At 40.6% G+C, this 18958-nt stretch overlaps 1 protein-coding gene across 9 annotated transcripts in view; it reads right to left on the bottom strand.

Annotated features, from left to right (window-relative positions):
- The window catches only part of Myo9a (myosin IXA), a 143968-nt gene that overhangs the window by 83773 nt on the left and 41237 nt on the right, over positions 1-18958 (bottom strand). For all 9 annotated transcript variants that reach the window (XM_070042965.1, XM_070042966.1, XM_070042971.1 and 6 more), the window contains 6 exons: positions 17916-18042; positions 9645-9734; positions 7440-7556; positions 4737-4871; positions 4060-4181; positions 1307-1448 (listed from right to left, as the gene is read on the bottom strand). In XM_070042965.1, the coding sequence (XP_069899066.1) occupies positions 1307-1448; positions 4060-4181; positions 4737-4871; positions 7440-7556; positions 9645-9734; positions 17916-18042 (733 nt within the window). The remainder of the gene's footprint in view (positions 1-1306; positions 1449-4059; positions 4182-4736; positions 4872-7439; positions 7557-9644; positions 9735-17915; positions 18043-18958) is intronic.

Genomic DNA, 18958 nt, shown 5'->3' with positions numbered 1-18958 from the left:
GGGCACCAGTGGCTCATGACTATAATCTTAGCTACTCAGGAGGCTGAGATCTGAGGATCAAGGTTCAAAACCAGTCTGGGCAGGAAACTCTGTGAGACTCTTATCTCCAATAAACTACTCAAAAAAAGCCAGAAGTGGCACTGTGGACCAAGTGGTAAAGCACTTGCTTTGTGCAAGGGAATCTCAGGGATAGCACAAAGGGCCAGAGTTCAGCCCTAGAACCAGCAATAAAAAAGAAAGCTATTGGGGGGAGGGGGGGAATGGGAAGGATGGGAAGGGGAAACGAAGAGGAGGCAACAATGCTTGATAAGAATTGTACTCATTATCTTGCCCGTGTAATTGTAACCCCTCTGTAGGGTATCTTCACAATAAAAAAAAATAAAAAATAAAAAAAGCCATTGGAAAGGAAATGAGAGCAGCCAACCAGAAATGAACAGGACAGACAAACAGAAAATGGGTAAGAGATTAAACCAGAAGGGATTGCAGTTCAAAGCCAGCACCCGCAGGAAAGTCCATTAGACTCTTATCTCCAATTAACCACCAAAAACGTCAGAAGTGGAACTATGGTTCAAGTGGTACAACACTAGCCTTCAGCACAAAAGCTCAAAGACAGCACCCCACATCTAGAGTTCAAGCCCAGAACAACAACAACAAAAAAAAAAAAAACAACTTTCCACAGCTCCTCATAATAATTTCAATTAAAACTAAACTTGTATAGATCTAGCTCAATAGGAAAACATGAAGGCATGAGTCTTTCAGTCAGGCCTTAAAAGTACAGAGAAAAGCCACATGCCAGTGGCTCATATCTATAATCCTAGCTACTTAGGAGGTTGAAATCTGAGGATCATTCAAAGCCAGTCCAGGCAACAAAGCCAGTCCAGGCAACAAAGCCAGTCCAGGCAAGAAAGTCTATGAGACACTTATCTCCAATAAATTACCAAAAGATCTGGAAGAAGAGCTGTGGCTCAAGTGGTAAAACACTAGCCTTTGAGCAAAAGAAGCTCAGGGAGAGCATCCAGGCCCTGAGTTCAAGCCCTGTACTGAAAGAAAAAAAAAATTAAGGAAATGACTTAAAATAAATGTTATCTATTCTTTCAGACTGAAAAAGTTTGTAAGAATGGAATGATAGGTCTATCTTCAGAAAGAAACAGAGAGAAACATTACCTAAGATGGTAATGTACTGAAAAGTACAGTCTGATTTTTATTAGTATCCTTATAAAATGTCTCTAAAACTACCAAGAGGGTAACATATCAGGGACAGTGACAAATTCTGCCTAAAAGCATATTTGATGAGAAATTCACTGACCTTTACCCCGTATTTTACTTTTCCAGCATAATGTTTTATTATGAAAGCAGGCTCCATCACAGCTGGAAATTCAATATAAGAATTCTCTTCATGTTGATGCTTAAATTTGTCTAGCAATGTTTGATTTGTAGCCTGTGGAAAACTAAAATTTTTAAAGGAAAAAGGAAAAACACAAGAAAGATATCATAATTAGCACAGCATTGTAAAAAGTACATTACAATTTCATGGTCTTCTAACACACTTGGTAGTGTCCAAGTTTTCACTGCAGTCTATCATCAGATTCTCCTAGCTAAACATTGAGTATAAAGAGGACTAATGCCTCTTCTTCACAGAAGAAGGGTCAGAAGATGGGATTTGCCCACTCCCACCCAGTGGGAATAAGAAGTGGTCTGAGGTAAAACAACTCAGGTCATCAAGAATTTAGCTTCGGCTATGGTACACTCTCAATACTATAAAGCTCAGAGGAAAACAAAACCCAGGTCATATGCTCTTTGGGGACAAAAACTTCCCCAAAAGGAATCATCTCTTATTCTTTAAACAGGTCCTAAAAATGCAAGTCATTTTTTGCTTGCTTTCTTCTTCACACATAGCAATTTTCTGTATCTATACCAACAACTATGTACGTCTATATCCATTATTATTTTTAAAAAACACCAAGTGCATTTATAATAACTACAGTGATTTAAGGGAAAAACTGGTTGAGAACAATAAGGTTCACAGAGGACACAGAAAGCCACTGTAACCTAGATATCAAAGGCTGGGGAAGCTGCACACCAAGGCTAATCCTTCCTCCTTAGGTTAGTTTTCCCAGGTATTTGGTCTAAAAGATAGTTTACATACAACTGGTACCCAGAAGTAGGGTCAGAAGCCTTTGGAAGTGGTCTGTGGGAAGAATTCAGAGATGAGAGATGGTTAGATGCAAAGTAGGAAGAGCTGTGCTGACTAACCAGATATTACCACAGGAGGCTCGAGAGTATGAAAGTATAAGGCAGTCATTTGAGGAGATCCTGGGGCATCGTTGTCTCCCCAGGATTCTTTTCTCCATGTCTCCATCTGTCCAGAGACTCAGAGGCAACTACCAAGGTCTGAGCAGCCACAGCAGTAGTCTGTTCCAATAACAGACATCATCATTATCCACAGGATGTCAATTCTGCAGATATGCAGAATTCAAGAGCTATGGGACTGTCTGTGGAAGGGAAGGAATCCTTATACTTACCTCCTGACAGGACAATGTGTGAACCTGGGACAGTAAAGTCAAAGCTGCAAGAGAGACCTCAAGGAAATAGAAAATGCCAGAAATATGGAATGGCCACCAAGGAAAGCCACAGGCAGCCAGCCCAGAGTGGCCATGTGACCATACCTGACACAGGGAGCTGCTGATATGCCCCAGATGCCAGACATGGATTACATGATTTAATGTTTGCCATGATGGGCTTCTGTTTTGCTTTGTTCTCATTCCTTTTTGGAACCCCATTCCATTTTTTGGAGGGGTGTGTATGTGTGTGTTTCCATCCATCCTAGGTCTTAAACTCGGCCTAGGCACTGTCACTGAGCTTTTGTTCAAGGTTTGTGCTCTACCACTTGAGCCACAGCTCCACTTCTGGCTTTGTGGTGGTTCACTGGACTTTCCTCCTTGGGCTGGCTTCACACTGAAATCCTCAGATCTAAACTTCTTTTTTTTTTTTTTTTTTTTTTGGGGGGGGGGGTCCGGTCGTGGGGCCTGAACTCTGGGCCTGGTTGCTGTCCCTCAGATCTTCAGCTCAAGGCTAGCACTCTACCACTTGAGCCACAGTGCCGTTTCCGGCTTTTTTTTTTCCTGCTTATGTGGTGCTGAGGAATCGAACCCAGAGCCTCATGCATGCAAGGCAAGCGTTCTACCACTGAGCCACCTTCCCAGCCCCAGATCTAAACTTCTTGAGTAGCTAGGATGACAGATGTGAGCCACTGGCACCCAGCTTCATTTCTCTTTTGAATGGCAATATTTGCTTTGTGCCTGCCTACCATTATATGCTGGATGTTTGTATTTTCTTGGTGACTTTCTTCCTCCTACCAAGTCCCACCTCCTAATATTCTATTCCCCTATGAATCCTAATGGTTTGGTATACTGAACAATGGTGAGAAGTAATAGCAAACGTTGCCAAAACTTACCACCTGCACAGACATGGTAGATTTAATTTACCATGATATTGTGTTCTACTAAACATGAAAACTACGTAAAACTCAATCCCAGGAGTGAACTCAAATGTACATATATAAATATAAATAAATGAACAAACTTAGCAGCAAATACAGAAAAAAAATCAGTTCAATAATGAAGTCCAGCCTATTAAACAAAAATTCATTTTTTAAAGAAATTCATAGCTGGGTGCTGGTAGCTCACACCTGTAATCCTACTCAGGAGACTGAGATCTGAGGATCGCGGTTCAAAGCCAGCCCAGGCAGGAAAGTCCATAAGACTCTTTATCTCCAATAAACCACCAGAAAACCGGAAGTGGCGCTGTGGCTCAAAGTGATAGAGTGCTCACCTTGAGCTGAAGAGTGCAGGGACAGTACCCAGGTTCAAGCCCCACGACTGACCAAAAAAAGAAAAAAAAAAAAAAAAGAAATTCATACAACGAAACTTGTAGCTCTTTAAAAAAAAAAAAAGAAAGAAGCTTGTAGCTCTTTATTTGAAAATATGATGAGGAATTTAAACTTACGAAGATAAAAGAAGTCCACTAGATAATAACAAAGTAAAAAAGATTGATACTCACTTGCTCTCTTCATCCAAAAGATGGAGCAGTCCTGTTGGCTTTTTGCTAATAAGATTTATGCAACAAGTATTATCAATATAATCTATGTTGTGCCAGCTAATACCTTCAGTTCTATATTCCTCCTGGGAAAACCAAATAACAAAATAACAATTTATTCATCTTGTAGAATGTAAGTCATGATAACAAGTATTGAGAAGATTTTAATAAGAACTGTCTAAGCTTGTGTGTGTGTGTGTGTGTGTGTGTGTGTGTGTGTGTGTGTGCATGCACGCACATGCACGAGCACATGTGTGTGTTGGTCCTGGGGCTTGAACATAAGGCCTCAATGTTGTCCCTGAGCTTTTTGCTCAATGCTAGTACTCTACCACTTGAACCACATCTCCATTTCTGACTTTTGTTGAGTAGTTTATTGGAGATAAGAGTGTTATAGGCTTTCCTGCCTGGGCTGGTTTCAAGCAGTAATCCTCAGATCTCAGCTTCCTGAATAGCTAGGATTACAGGTGTGAGCCACCAGTACCTGGCTTTCTAAACTTTCTAACATAGCTAATTACCAATCCATACAACAGAAGGATATTTTTATCTGTGCAAATCTTGATACTGTATGTCAGGTTTTCTTTTTTCCTTTTTCACAGGCGGCCAGGAAAGGAAAAGCACGTACTATATATTTAGGAACTCACTTGCTCCAACTTAAAGATATGCTGATTGAAGTAGTGTTGTAAACGTTCATTAGCAAAATTAATACACAACTGTTCAAAGCTATTGTTTTCATAATCTTCAAACCCAAAAATATCAAGAACACCAATGGACAAAGTCTGTAAAAAAATAAAAAGAAAGAGAAAGAAAATTGGTTTAAGGATGAGTCTCAGTTCTCTTTACTTAGCAACCTATTTTGAGAATATTAGTAATATCTATAAATTTAAATGTGACTTACTTTAATCATTTTAAAACATGTTAATATCGATGAACTACTTAGGAAATCAAGCAGATTATTTAGTAAAACCAATTTAGGATTTGGAGTCTGGTTTGGGCTCCACTGTAAGATCAAGGCCAATCTCAACCACAAGGCAAGACCCTGTCTCAAAAACAAACAAGGTCAAGCCAGGCACCGGTGGCTCTCACCTGTAATCCTAGCTACTCAGGAGGCTGAGATCTGAGGATCATGGTTCAAAGCCAGCCCCAGCAAGAAAGTCTGTAAGACTCTTTTCTCCAATAAACCACTAAAAAACCGGAAGTGGCACTGTGGCTCAAGCGGTAGAGCACTCACCTTAAGCTGAAGAGCGCAGGGACAGCGCCCAAGCCCAGAGCCCGAGCCCGAGCCCAAGCCCCACGACTAAACAAAAAACAAAAAACAAGGCCAGTCTGGTGGCTCATACCTATAATCCTAGCTACTTAGGAGGCTGAGATCTGAGGACTGTTGTTAGAAGCCAACCTAGACAACAAAGTCCATGAGACTCTCATCACTAATTGACCACCAAAATGCCAGATGCAGAGCTGTGGCTCAAGTGGTAAAGTGACAACCTTGAACAAAAAAGCTCAAGGACAGCATTCAGGCCCTAAGTTCAAGTCCCAAAACCAGTGCATGCATATGGTGCATGAGCATGCCTGCACACACACATATACACGTGCAGAGAAAATAATAGGTTTAAAGTACTGAGTAGCTCCAAAGGATTGTAAAAAGTCAATAACCAAAAAATCAAAAATCAATAATTGTTTCCTCCTAGAAATTATCTTTGGAACTTCTTCATAGATTCTTTAGGAGACAGCAACAAAAGGGTGACATTATCTGAAAAACGTACTCTTTACCTGACTTATCTAACTTAACCACTCAGTACATAAACTTTGTAACAATAAAAAATTTTTAAAGATAAATTCTGCTCTACTATTTGCATATAAACACCACTCCACTGCATAGGTAATCCAGACAAGTGCCACACCCATCTCCTTCTCTTTCTTGAAATACAGTTGGTATAACAATTTTGACTGAATAAAAAGGATTTTATTTTGGTGCAAAGAGTTGTACTGAGACAACTGCCATAATGAATATAAAAGATTTTAAGTCTGTACTAAGAGAGATAAAACTATGGTTCCAACATGCCTACCAAACATGGCCCTGAGTGCAAACCCTAGTAACATTAAAATAAGAAAAGAAAGAAAAAAGTCTCTCTCTCCCTTATTTGAACTGTTTGGAACTGTCAGGTGTCTTATAATCTTAAAAATGTAAAATTACTTTTATATTTTTTACATTTAAGCTCTTACCTATAAAGTTAAATTGTAATTTAACTTATCAAATTGACTTTTTTTTTTTTTTTTTTTTTTTTTTTTTTTTTTTTTTTTGTCGGTCGTGGGGCTTGAACTCTGGGCCTGGAAGCTGTCCCTCAGCTCTTCAGCACTCTACCACTTGAGCTACAGCACCACTTCCGGTTTTCTGGTGGTTTATTGGAGATAGGAGTCTCACAGTCTTTCCTGCCCGGGCTGGCTTTGAACCGCGATTCTCAGATCTCAGCCTCCTGAGTAGCTAGGATTACAGGCGTGAGCCACCAGCGCCCGGCTATCAAATTGACTTTTTTTGAAGTGTATTATTTTCATTTTCCTTCTTAAGGACATAGATTTACTTAATAGACTTCATCATACAAAATGCTCCTAGTAGACTTTTTTATCCTATCAGGAGTATAAATAGTGATAACTACCCAATATGGATGTAGCAACTACACTGTTAGCAGTGTAGTTTTTTAACTATGGTACATTTAAAACATAGCCTTATACCTAGCAATTTTGCAATGAAAAATTTCTCCTAGAAAAACTGTACAAAGTAAAAGGACAGCTGCAATTAGGCATGGTAGTACATGCCTATAATCCCAAGCATTCAGGAGGGTAAGGTAGGAGGTTCTGAAGTTCCAGACCAGAATATACTACACACTGAGAATCTGTCTCAAAAAGTGAAATGAGATTAAACACACATATATATATATACGTGTGTGTTTATGTTACAGTTATGGTTATAATGAAACAAGTGTTTTAATTAGGAAATTTATAGTACACATCATACAGGAAATTTATAGTACACATCATACACATTTATTTAAGGTAATGAGGTCCAGATTCATGATGACACAAAGGATCTTAAGAGATTTTACATAAAAACAACTGCAATGACACTTATACTTTCAAAGGCAACTCTGTGTATTAATGTCTTTGGCATGCAAATGCATACAAAAAGGTTTGCAGTGACACACAGAACAGCTCATCTACACAGGGGAATATACAATAAAGGTAAGAGTAGTACTACTGTATATAATCCTGTGCTTGAAAATTTCACATAGTAACCAAGCTTATTGGTCAGTTTTCAAGGAAAAGCATATTGTAACCTAAAATGTCTTTACCTTGGTATTGTGCTCCAAATCTTTACTATTGAGAAGTGCATGATTAATTCGAAACACTATCCAGTCAAACAGAGCACTATACAGGGACTTAGCCATGGAGTTCCTCACTGTTATGGCCTACAAAAGAAGAAAAGAATTTCATGAGTACAAAATAGTATTAGTAATAATCTAAGATACGACAATAAAATGTCTTTACTATAATTCAAAAAAAAATCACTATCCTGAATTAGAAACTAATTTTGGCTTAATGTATATTTCATATATATTCTACAACTGAATTGTTCTCTATGCACTCATTTGAGTCCAACTTTAAGAGAATCCATGCTAAAATTGCTATGACACAAACAAAATGTAGGTCATTCAGTTCAAAATACTCCACCCCCAAGGAGAAGACAATTCCTTCATTAAAAATTTTAAAAATGTTTTTTCTCAAGATTTCTCTGTATTGGGCTGGGAAGATGGCTCAGTGGTAGAGTGCATGCCTTGCATGCCTGAGGCCCTGGGTTCGATTCCTCAGCACCACATAAGCAAAAAGAAAAAAGCCAGAAGTGGCGCTGTGGCTCAAGTGGTAGAGCGCTAGCCTTGAGCTGAAGAGCTGAGGGACAGCAGCCAGGCCCAGAGTTCAGGCCCCACAACTGGACCGAAAAAAAAAAAAAAAAAAAAAAAAAAAAGATTTCTCTGTATTACCTTAATAAGTCTTAAAGTTGCTCTAAAAAACAAAGTCTCATAATTAAAGAAAATTCACCACTTAAAAAGTATTTCAAGGGCTAGGAAGGTGGCTCAGTGGTAGAGCGCTTGCCTTGCATGCTCAAGGCCCTGGGTTCGATTCCTCAGCACCACATAAGCAAAAAGAAAAAAGCCAGAAGTGGCGCTGTGGCTCAAGTGGTAGAGTGCTAGCCTTGAGCTGAAGAGCTGAGGGACAGCGCCCTGGCCCAGAGTTCAGGCCCCACGACTGGACCCAAAAAAAAAAAAAAAAAAGTATTTCAAGTCAGGCACTAGTGGCTAGTATCGATAATCCTAGCTACTCAGGAGGCTGAATTCTGAAGATTGAAGTTCAAAGCCAGCCTGGGCAGGAATTAACCACCAAAAAGCCAAAAATGGAAGCTATGGCTCAACGGTAGAGCAGTAACCTAGGAAGAAATCCTAGGTGTGCCTGACTTAATCAGTCATCATTCTTAAAGAAAGATTAGACCTTCTTCTCTTAATGAAGCATGGCATGCTTTGTGTGAGAGAAGAAAATGTGACTTAAGAAGGAATGTGGGAATGGAGGTGCAGACAGGAAAACCCTTGTCAGCAAGACAGGGGTTTTAGCTAGCTCTATGCCAGCCCAAAAATCATTCTCTAGAATTCAGTAACAATCTCCACTCTCCTGGAGTCTCCTCTTTTGTTTCTATTTTGATAATGGTCCAAATTTGGATTCTTTTGTGTGTGTGGGCGGGGAGGAATAATGGGGCTTGAACTCAGAGTTTGGGCAGTGTCCTTGAGCTCTTTCACTCAAGAATAGTGCTCTACCAATTTGAGCCACAGTGCCACTTCCAGTTTTCTGGTGGTTAAGTAGAGGTTAAGAGTTTCATTGACTATCCTGCCCAGGTTGGCTTTGAACCATGATGTTCAGATCATAGTCTCCTGAGTAGCTAGGATCATAGGTATGAGCCACTGGTGCCCAGAATAATTCGGATTCTTAATACTTTCATGATATTGCACTGTTGAGTAGTCACTTTTCAGTAGTTTTCCTATCCTTACAGTGATAAGGGTACCTATACACCTGGCAGATTGAGAATACAGATGGTATTTAGTCACAGGAATAGGTTAGGTAATCTAAAGAATAAAGAAAAGAAAAAGACTGTGTCCTAGGATATCCTTCCTTTTAGGTCAGGAAGGAAAGAAAAAGCAAGAAAAAAGAATGGCAAAGATATAGCCAAAAAAGAATGTAAACCAAGTGTAATGAGTAAGAGATAACTGAAGAAACCACCTCAAGAAGGAATAATCATCTACCTACACAAAATAGTATAAAATTTTCAGAATGAGGACAAGATTAAAATTCTTGAAGCCAGGCACAGTTGCCTATGCCTGTAATCTTAGTTGCTCAGAGACTAAGAATGACAATCATGGTTCAAAGCTGCCTGGGCAGACAAATGCAAACACCCAGCTTCAAATACAAACTTCTAAGAATGTCCAGAACTTTGATTTCAAAGAAAGCCATACCTCTGCCAGTTTGTATGGTAAAACGAGCTTTTCTCCCACTGTTACAGTCTTCCTTGTAACTAATGCTTCAAATAACATCTCTTCTTTCACCTATAAAACAAAAAGGAAAATTCTGTGTAACGTTTATGACAAAAGGTTGAATTATCTTATGGAAAAGTTAAATAAAGGAAAAGCCTAATAAGAATAGGAAATACACAATAGAGGAAAAGAAACAAAGAAGATATACTGGACAAAATGGAAGCTCAGGGCTGGGAAGGTAGCTCAGTGGTAGAGTGCTTGCCTTGCATGTATGAGGCCCTGGGTTTGATTCCTCAGCACCACATAAGCAGAAAAAACTGGAAGTGGCACTGTGGCTCAAGTGGTAGAGCACTACCCTTGAGCTGAAGAGCTGAGGGACAGTGCTCAGGCCCAGAGTTCAGGCCCCACGACCCTCCCCCTGCCAAAAAAAAAGGAAGCTCAGTAGTCCACTCACAGATAATTTCCCAAAAAAGAAAATGAAGTCAGTAAGATAGATATACAGCTATTTCTAAATTATAGTTTGCTTCCAAGATTCAGGTTTAGCTGAATAGCTAAGTGCTTGCCTAGCATATATACTGGACCCTGGATCTAATCCTAGCATTATGGGAAAAAAAAATTTCCTCCTGATCTTAATGGAGAAACACACACACATACAAAATTTAGACAATCATCATAATCACATAAGCTAGAGATAAGGACTAAAATATGAAAGAACATCTTGAATTAAAGGAGTGGTCCTAAATGTATTTATTACTATGTTTCAGTTTTTTTTGGTGTTTTTTGTTGTTGTTGTTTTGTTTTGGTTGGTTGCAGGGCCTTAACTCAGGATATGAGTGCTGTCCCTAAGCCTCTTTGTGCTCAAGGCCAGCACTCTACCACTTGAGTCACATCACAATTTCCAGCTTTTTATTGGTTAACTGAAGGGTCTCAAGGGAGCTGGGTGCCAGAGGCTCAGGCCTGTAATCCTAGCTACTCAGGAGGCTGAGATCTTAGGATCAAAGTTCAAAGTCCCCACGGGACTTTCCTGCCCAGGCTGGCTTCAAATTGCAATCCTTAGATCCCAGCCTCCTAAGTAGCTAGGATTACAGGTGAGAGGCACTGGCACCCAGCATTTTTTTTTTAATGGATGCTTGGGGTTTTTTTTCTTTTAATGGATACTTGGGTTTTTTTTTCTTTTAATGGATACTAAGTTTTAAAATAAGGACGCCACTTGCTTGGTTCTCATTCCCTCTTCAAAAGCAAACACTAGCAGGGTCATGACATTGTCATTTCAGTCTTGTTTCTACCTATTTGTGTGGATTAACCATAATCACACACACTGTGTTATACTGTCAAGTACCAAAAGCCTTGGGTACTTTACTGGATGTATGGATTTAAAATAGGACCACCAGTCACAATGTCCTGCATTATCACAATACCAAATGCTTGGCAAAAATATCACCTTAATGCCTGAATTCAAATACCATCTATGCTCTGACCTTCACAACCTTCAAAAACCACAACCTACAGACATCACAGTTCATCTCCTAGAAGAAATTCATTCTAATGAGTGAGTTTACTTCAAACTCAAAGTACTCCCTTTTCTCATGCTCCTTGTGCCAGCCAGGATGTCATTCCATTAAAGTTAATAAGCAAAGTCCAGTCACATGTAGAAAAAAAAAATAAACACTGTATAGTTAAATAAATAAGAAAGAAGCATTCACTGCTCCTAAATAACACCACAACCTTATAATGGACCCAATTAGTAAACAATTAACTTCATGCTACAAAAATCTAACCTTACACACCAAGTAGAAGTAAATATTTCAATGCACAGGGAGTCAGTTTAGACATTTACTAAGGTTAAACTCCATGAAGTGGTTCATGAACCAAGGAATGAAAGATGAGTGATGTTTAATTTTTAAGTATCACAGCAACTTATTCATGGTTGCCAAAAACTGGAAACAAGCCAAGACGTTCTTCAACAGGTGAATACCTACTAAACAAACTACAGTATAACCATACAAGGAAACTATTGCCCAAAGATAATAAAAACAAATGCTCTGTATTAAGCCACAAAATGACATGAATCCTGGGGCTGGGAGGTTGGCTCGATGGTAGAGTGCTTGCCTTGCATGCATGAGGCCCTAGGTTCGATTCCTTAGCACCACATAAACAGAAAAAGCTGGAAGTTGCTGTGGCTCAAGAAGTAGAGCACTAGCCTTGAGCTGAAGAGCTGAGGGACAGTGCCCAGGCCCAGAGTTCAGGCCCCACAACCGACAAAAAAAAAAAAAAAAAAAAAAATGACATGAATCCATTTTAAATGCATGTTCCCAAGTAACATAAGTCAATCTGAAAATGTAAAAGATTATATGATTCTAATTATTTTACATTCCAGAAAGGACAAATCTATACAGCTACTAAAAGGATCATTGGTTGTCAGTGTTGAGAGAGGGGGGTAAAATACAGTAGTATTCTATATGAGATGATGATGGTGAATACATAACATATATAAACAATAATCTCAATAAAGGAGATGGGAGGAAAAAGTGAAGATATAAGTAATCTTGAAAATGAATGCAATTTAAAGCAAAACAAGAATTATCCATAAGCATTGTACTCTCACTAAGAAAGCCATTTCCACCGGACTCGGTTGGCTCACACCTATAATCCTAGCTACTCAGGAGGCTGAGATCTGAGGATCATGGTTCAAAACCAGCCCGGGCAGGAAAGTCCGTGAGACTCTTATCTCCAATAAACCACTAGAAAACCGGAAGTGGTGCTGTGGCTCAAGTGGTAGAGCACTCCCCTTGAGCTGACGAGCGCAGGGACAGCACCCAAGCCCAGAGTTCAAGCCCCAGGACCAACCAAAAAAAAAAAAACACACACAGGAAAGAAACTACTGCAAGAATACTAGCACAGGGCTGGGAAGGTGGCTCAGTGGTAGAGTGCTTGCCTTGCATGCATGAGGCCCTGGGTTCGATTCCTCATCACCACATAAGCAAAAAGAAAAAAGCCAGAAGTGGTGCTGTGGCTCAAGTGGTAGAGCGCTAGCCTTGAGCTGAAGAGCTGAGAGACAGTGCCCAGGCCCAGAGTTCAGGCCCACGACTAGACTCAAAAAAAAAAAAAAAAGAATACTAGCACAGGAATTGTCTTGCCATATCTGCAGAATCCAAGAAAAAGAAACAAACTAAAAAGGGAGGTAACCTGAAGACAATACCACTGGGGACTGTATTTCAAATGAGGATGCAGACAAAGACCACGCTGACCCTGAGCCTCCCCTGCCTTTGGGTACAGTCAGAGATGCCATGGTCAGGAGTGTCACATGGTCCAGTAACACCGAGGATCTGGAAAGGTACTACCAACACCTGATGCTTGCCCTGGATTCCAGCAGAGTACAAAACCAGCAGCTCTGAAGTGAGACTGAACTGAATCAAGAAAAGAAAGACCTTCAGGATCAACAGAGGAAAGAGAATGAGAAGATGACTTCTGTGCAGAAAGCACTGAAAACAGAGCTGGAGCTCCACAAGCTACTGAAACAGATGTTGGTTTCAGAAAAATTTAATTTACAATCTGCCCTGACCCACATGCAGCAGGTGGCCAATAAACAAGAACTGGAGCAGGAAGGTCTTGCCAGCCACCTGCTAGCTTCACAGCAGAGCATCACAGAGATAGAAATGACATTATCTTGCAGCCTCCACCACACAGAAGGAAACCATCAAGAACAACCTTAATAACATGAAGCTGCAGCTCCAGGAAAAGACCATTAGCTATGATGACCTGAAGGAAGAGAAAACCAAGCTGCAGGAGAGGCTGGAATTGCTTCTGACACAGAAGGCTAACATAATGATCAAAATTCACGAGTTACAACAAAGCACTAAAGGAGCAGGCAAAGTTGGGAAGACAACTTGATAACATGAAAGAGTTGGTGACCACATTAAAGTTGGAGAGAAACAAGTTTATGGAGAACTTGACAGCGTAGAGTTCCACATGGAAGCAGCAGGTCCAGCAGGTCTTGAAGCAGATGAGCCAACTGAGCCTACTTCCTACAGGAAGTAGACCTAGTTGGTAGTGATTGCAAGAATAGAGGTGAAGCCAGGCTCCAGTGGCTCACGCCTATAATCCTAGCTACTCAGGAGGCTGAGATCTGAGGATCGAGGTTCAAAGCCAGCCCAGACAGGAAAGGCCATGAGACTCTTATCTCCAATAAGCCATTCAGAGAAGTGGCACAGTGGCTCAAGTGGCAGAGTGCTACCCTTGAGCTGAAGAGCTGAGTGACAGCGTTCACGCCCAGAGTTCAAGCCCCATGACCGACCAAAAAAAAAAAAAGAGCCAAGCAAATCAGAACCTGCAGAAACTTCATGATCAGTACCTGGCCTAGCTGCAGGAGCTCAGAGCCACCTGTGAACAGAACATGGCCTTCAATCAGCAACTGATCTCAGAGAAGGAGACCCTGCAGCAACACCTGTTGAGGCACACCTAGCTGTGGCAGTAACTGAAGTAGGAGCAGGTACAGAGCAAACTGGGGGACCAGATAGTGCCTCAAAGTTACAGGACAAAGTAAAGTGCCTGGAAGCAACAAGACATAAGAACAAGCAGCTGTGGGCCCCGCTGAGCTCCCTGGCTTTTCCTAGGGAAGGTGGAGGAGTGAGCAAACAACAAACGGATAAGAGGGCAACTCCCCATGATGTAACTATCCCAGAGGACGTAGACAACCCACAAACCATGTGGGATTTTTACCTTCAGGCTCTATCCATTGCTGAATTAAAGAAGATGCAGCTCAGCCAGCAGTGCCCACCGTGGATGCCTGGCTAACCTAGAAGCCCAGTGCCAGATAAAAGTGGAGCACCAGGCCCTCTTCCCCAAGAGCTGGAACCATGGCATGTCTGGGGGCAGAAAGCAACTCACACAGGTGGCCAAAAGACTCTGAAAATCACAACCGGCCTGACAAGGTGAGCTACCAGAATCAAATGGCTAAACTCTACATTTGGATGCAGCCAGCTGTCAGAATACATGACCACCACTGAAGAGTACATCATATTCTATAAAGAATAGATGGCAAAGGCATGGGTTCAATTCCTTGGTACCACATAAACACACACAAAAAAAAAATAAAATTAAAAAAAATCAAAAAAAAACGCACAAAAAACAAAAACAAAAACAAAAAAGACACAAGAATAGATGGCAGTCCTGATGAGCTGTATCAGGAAAAAGACCAGTGTGTCAACTGTCCAAGCAGAAAAGGAAAAAGGAGATCCAAGAATTGTGATTGTACCTTGCAGTCAGGACAAGATCCTGGCAGCCACCCAGATCCCTACTGCTGAGGCCACCCTCAGACCTGTCGGGCCCCATAAAGATGGAGCAGCAAGGTTTTGTTTTTTTATTTTTTTTATTTTTATTTTTTGGGTCCAGTCGTGGGGCCTGAACTCTGGGCCTGGGCACTGTCCCTCAGCTCTTCAGCTCAAGGTTAGCGCTCTACCACTTGAGCCACAGCGCCACTTCCGGCTTTTTTCTTTTTGCTTATGTGGTGCTGAGGAATCGAACCCAGGGCCTAATGCATGCAAGGCAAGCACTCTACCACTGAGCCACTTTCCCATGCCCAGCAGCAAGGTTTTGAAGAAGTGCAACTTGAAGATGTGGAGCCTGCCCAAAGAAGGGCTAGGTGCCTTGACCCTTGGACAACCCCACAAAAAAGCAGATGGTGCCACTGCTGTCCAATATCCAACACCACCAAGAGCTTGCAGGCTTGGGCAACTAACCCTCCTTCCCCTTCTTCTCCACACTAATGCAAATTATGAGTTTGAGATAATTACTATCTACAGACCTGGCAGCCACCACCTAGAGAAGTGGGCTCCTGTCCTCTTGCATATACTTTGAGACATGGCAGCTGGGTGGCATTCTCTCGGACTTGTTATAATGGGTCATGGGAAGGATTAACTGTAGGCTAGACAAGGCAAAGGCTGCCAGGAGATGGCCCAAATTCTGGGGACATCAAATAGTCCACTGGTTACCAGGGAAGGGACCCACCTGATGGTTATTACAAAGAGCAAATTCTTTACAAGGGAAGATGGGGGAACAATGGAGTAGTTTCTTATTAGTGTATTATATTAGTGATGTTATTTTATAAATTATTTCCATCTTAGCACTCATTTTTCTGACAATATCATGCTGATTTACATAGTTTTCATAATAATTTAACTTTTTAAGGAAAAATTTATATTATACCCTCAAATGAGTTATTTCATTGTTTAACATTATTGTTGGTGCATTCATGCATTTTTTTTAAAAAATCATACTCTGTACCAACAACACCAAATTTTCTTATTTGTATCTTAATATACTATAATCATAGTACAATGAGGTGAAAAAATTGCACAAACTAAGAAAAAGAAGAAAACGTTATTAAATTGAAAGTTTAGAAAAAATAAATAATAGAACAAATGGAGATGTCTTGTAGTGGAAAAACATACACAAAGGTGAAAAATGTAATGCAGAATAATATATACAATTATAGACCATCTATAGTAAGAATACCAAGCATCTCAATTTTTTTTCATTTACCTATTTTTCAAGTAATGTGATATACTGTTCACTGAATCTAATAAAATATTAACATTTCAAAAAAAGAGAGACACATAATTCCATAATCTGCCAGATGAAAGTACATAAAGGAAACAACATTCTCTCTGATGGAGAGAGATAATTTTGGAAAAGATGGGAAAGCATGACAAACCACTCCAGAAGAAAAAATAGAAAAGACCCTGATCTCACCTGTTAGGATACTTCAAATAAAATAATCAACCCTAAATTTTAGTATAAGATGATATCTCAAATAGAAAAGAGAAAAATTAGCATAGCCTCAAAATATTACACAATCTAAAGTGAAAACAAATTGAGGCATGATGGATCATGAAGCAAAGTAGAAGCAGATGAGAAATCATAAAACTTCTAAAAGTCCTACCCACAGTCTATAATAAAGACAGACAAATGTCAAGAAAAATTTCATTGTTTGGAAACACTATTTTAAAAAAAGAATATTCAGGCATGGCTAATCAATCTTTTAATCCTAGCCACTTGGGAGGCAGAGAATTAGAGAACATGTTCAAAAACAGTCTGGGGCCAGGTGCCGGTGGCTCACACCTGTAATCCTCAGGAGGCTGAGATCTGAGGATCGTGGTTCAAAGCCAGCCCAGACAGGAAAGTCTGTGAGACTCTTATTTCCAATAAACCACTAGAAAACCAAAAGTGGCGCTGTGGCTCAAGCAGTAGAGCACATGCCTTGAGCTGAAGAGCTGAGGGACAGTGCCCAGGCCCAGAGTTCAAGCCCCACGACCAACAACAACAACAAAAAAAAACAGTCTGGGCATAATATAAGTCTCTATCTGAACCAATGGTTTAGGCACAATGGTGCAAGTGTTAACTTTTTGTTCCAATTGCAGAAAAAAAAAAAAAAAACAATGGAACAGAGGCTCTGTGCCTGTCAATCTTAGCATTGTGGAGAAACACAAGTTGGAGGTCATAGTCCAAGACAACTGGGGCATAAAGTAAGACCCCCCTGTAAAAACAGCCAATCCAAAAAAAGGTTGGATATGTGATAAAGCAACTGCTTAGCAAGCACACATTCAGGGGAGGAGGAAGGGAGAGGAGGGAGGTATACAGCCAGGAACATGTAGCTACATCTGTAATCCTAGTTATTTGGAAGGAACATCCTTGCTTCTCAACCAGGAGCTGAGCACAATAACATGAACTTAATAACCTGAACCAACTATAACAGGAAGCCCAAAATAGACAAGAGATAAACAGCTACAATGGGAAGCCCAGGTCTATAACCTGAACAAGGCAAGAAGCAAGAGCAGGAAGGAGAGGTGCTGGAGGTATGGCTCTGTGGAAACTCACCTGCTTACTGAACAGGAGGGCCCTGAATTCAAACCCCAGAACTGCCCCAAAAAGGTAATAAAATCATTATTTTAAAAAGTTATTAACCAACTAAAATATTTAACATAATAAAAAAATAAGAAGTTGGGCTGGGAAGGTGGCTCAGTGGTAGAGCACTTGCCTTGCATGCCTGAGGCCCTGGGTTCGATTCCCCAGTACCACATTAAGCAAAAAGAAAATAGCCAGAAGTGGCGCAGTGGCTCAAGTAGTAGAGTGCTAGCCTTGAGCTGAAGAGCTGAGGGACAGCACCCAGGCCCAGAGTTCAGGCCCCACAACTGGACCCAAAAAAAAAAAAAAGTTAACCAGTATTTAAAATTACAACAAAATGTAATCACTCACTTCTAATAATTCCGAGACAATAGGCAACACTTGAGGGTTGCAGATATCGATGGAGTCATCACGGTATGTCCTCTTTTTATAGCAGATATCACCCAGATGTAGTATTGCTGAGAGGAGAGAGAAAATCCTGTGGAAACAAAAGCACAAGTGACACCATGCACTTCATTCCAAAATTCTAGCTAGCAAAAACCTAGCTAGCAAGACTCTATTCTCCCTCAAAAAGAAAAACTATTTCTAAAGAATTATTTTCTTGCCAGGAGCTGGTGGCTCATACCTATAATCCTAGCTACACCGGAGGCTGAGATCTGAGGATTACAGTTCAAAGCCAAGCTGGGCAGCAAAATCCGTGAAGACTTTTATCTCCAATTAACCACCAGAAAACCAGAAGTGACGCTGTGGTTCAAGTGGTAGAGAGCTAGCCTTGAGCTGAAGAACACAGGGACAGTACCCAAGCCAAGAGTTCAAGCCCCACGACCGACAAAAAAAAAAAAAAAAGAATAATTTTTTTCTCAGCTGGGCACCAGTGGCTCAGGCCTATAATCCTAGCTACTTAGGAAGCTGTGTCTGAGGATTGTGGTTCAAAATCAGCCTGGTCAGGAAAGTCTATGAGACTCTTATCGCCAATTAACCACCAGAAAACTTGCAGTGACACTGTGGGCTCAAGTGATACAGTGCTCAGCTTGAGCTGAAGGGCTCAGGGACAGCACTCAGGCCAAATTCAAGCCCCACAAGCAACAACAACAACAACAAGAAAGAAAAGAAGAAAGAAAGAAAGAAAGAAAGAAAGAAAGAAAGAAAGAAAGAAAGAAAGAAAGAAAGAAAGAAAGAAAGAAAGAGAGAAAGAGAGAAGGGAGAAATGGAGAAAGGGAGGAAAGGGAGAAAGGGGTAGAAAGGGAGAAAAGGGAGAGATGAGAAGAGAAGAGAAAGAGAGAAAGAAGATGAGAAAGAGAGAAAGAGAGAAAGAGAGAAGAAAGAAAGAAAGAAAGAAGATGAAAGAAAGATAGAAAGAAAGAAAGAAAGAAGAAAAAATTCATTCTCTGAGA

The sequence above is a fragment of the Dipodomys merriami genome, unplaced genomic scaffold, assembly GCF_024711535.1.
Source record: "Dipodomys merriami isolate MVZ:Mamm:240054 unplaced genomic scaffold, mDipMer1.0.p SCAF_33, whole genome shotgun sequence".
NCBI classification, from domain to species: Eukaryota; Metazoa; Chordata; class Mammalia; order Rodentia; family Heteromyidae; genus Dipodomys; species Dipodomys merriami.
Note: the sequence above shows the minus strand (reverse complement) of the source record. Positions and strands in the feature narration are given on the sequence as shown.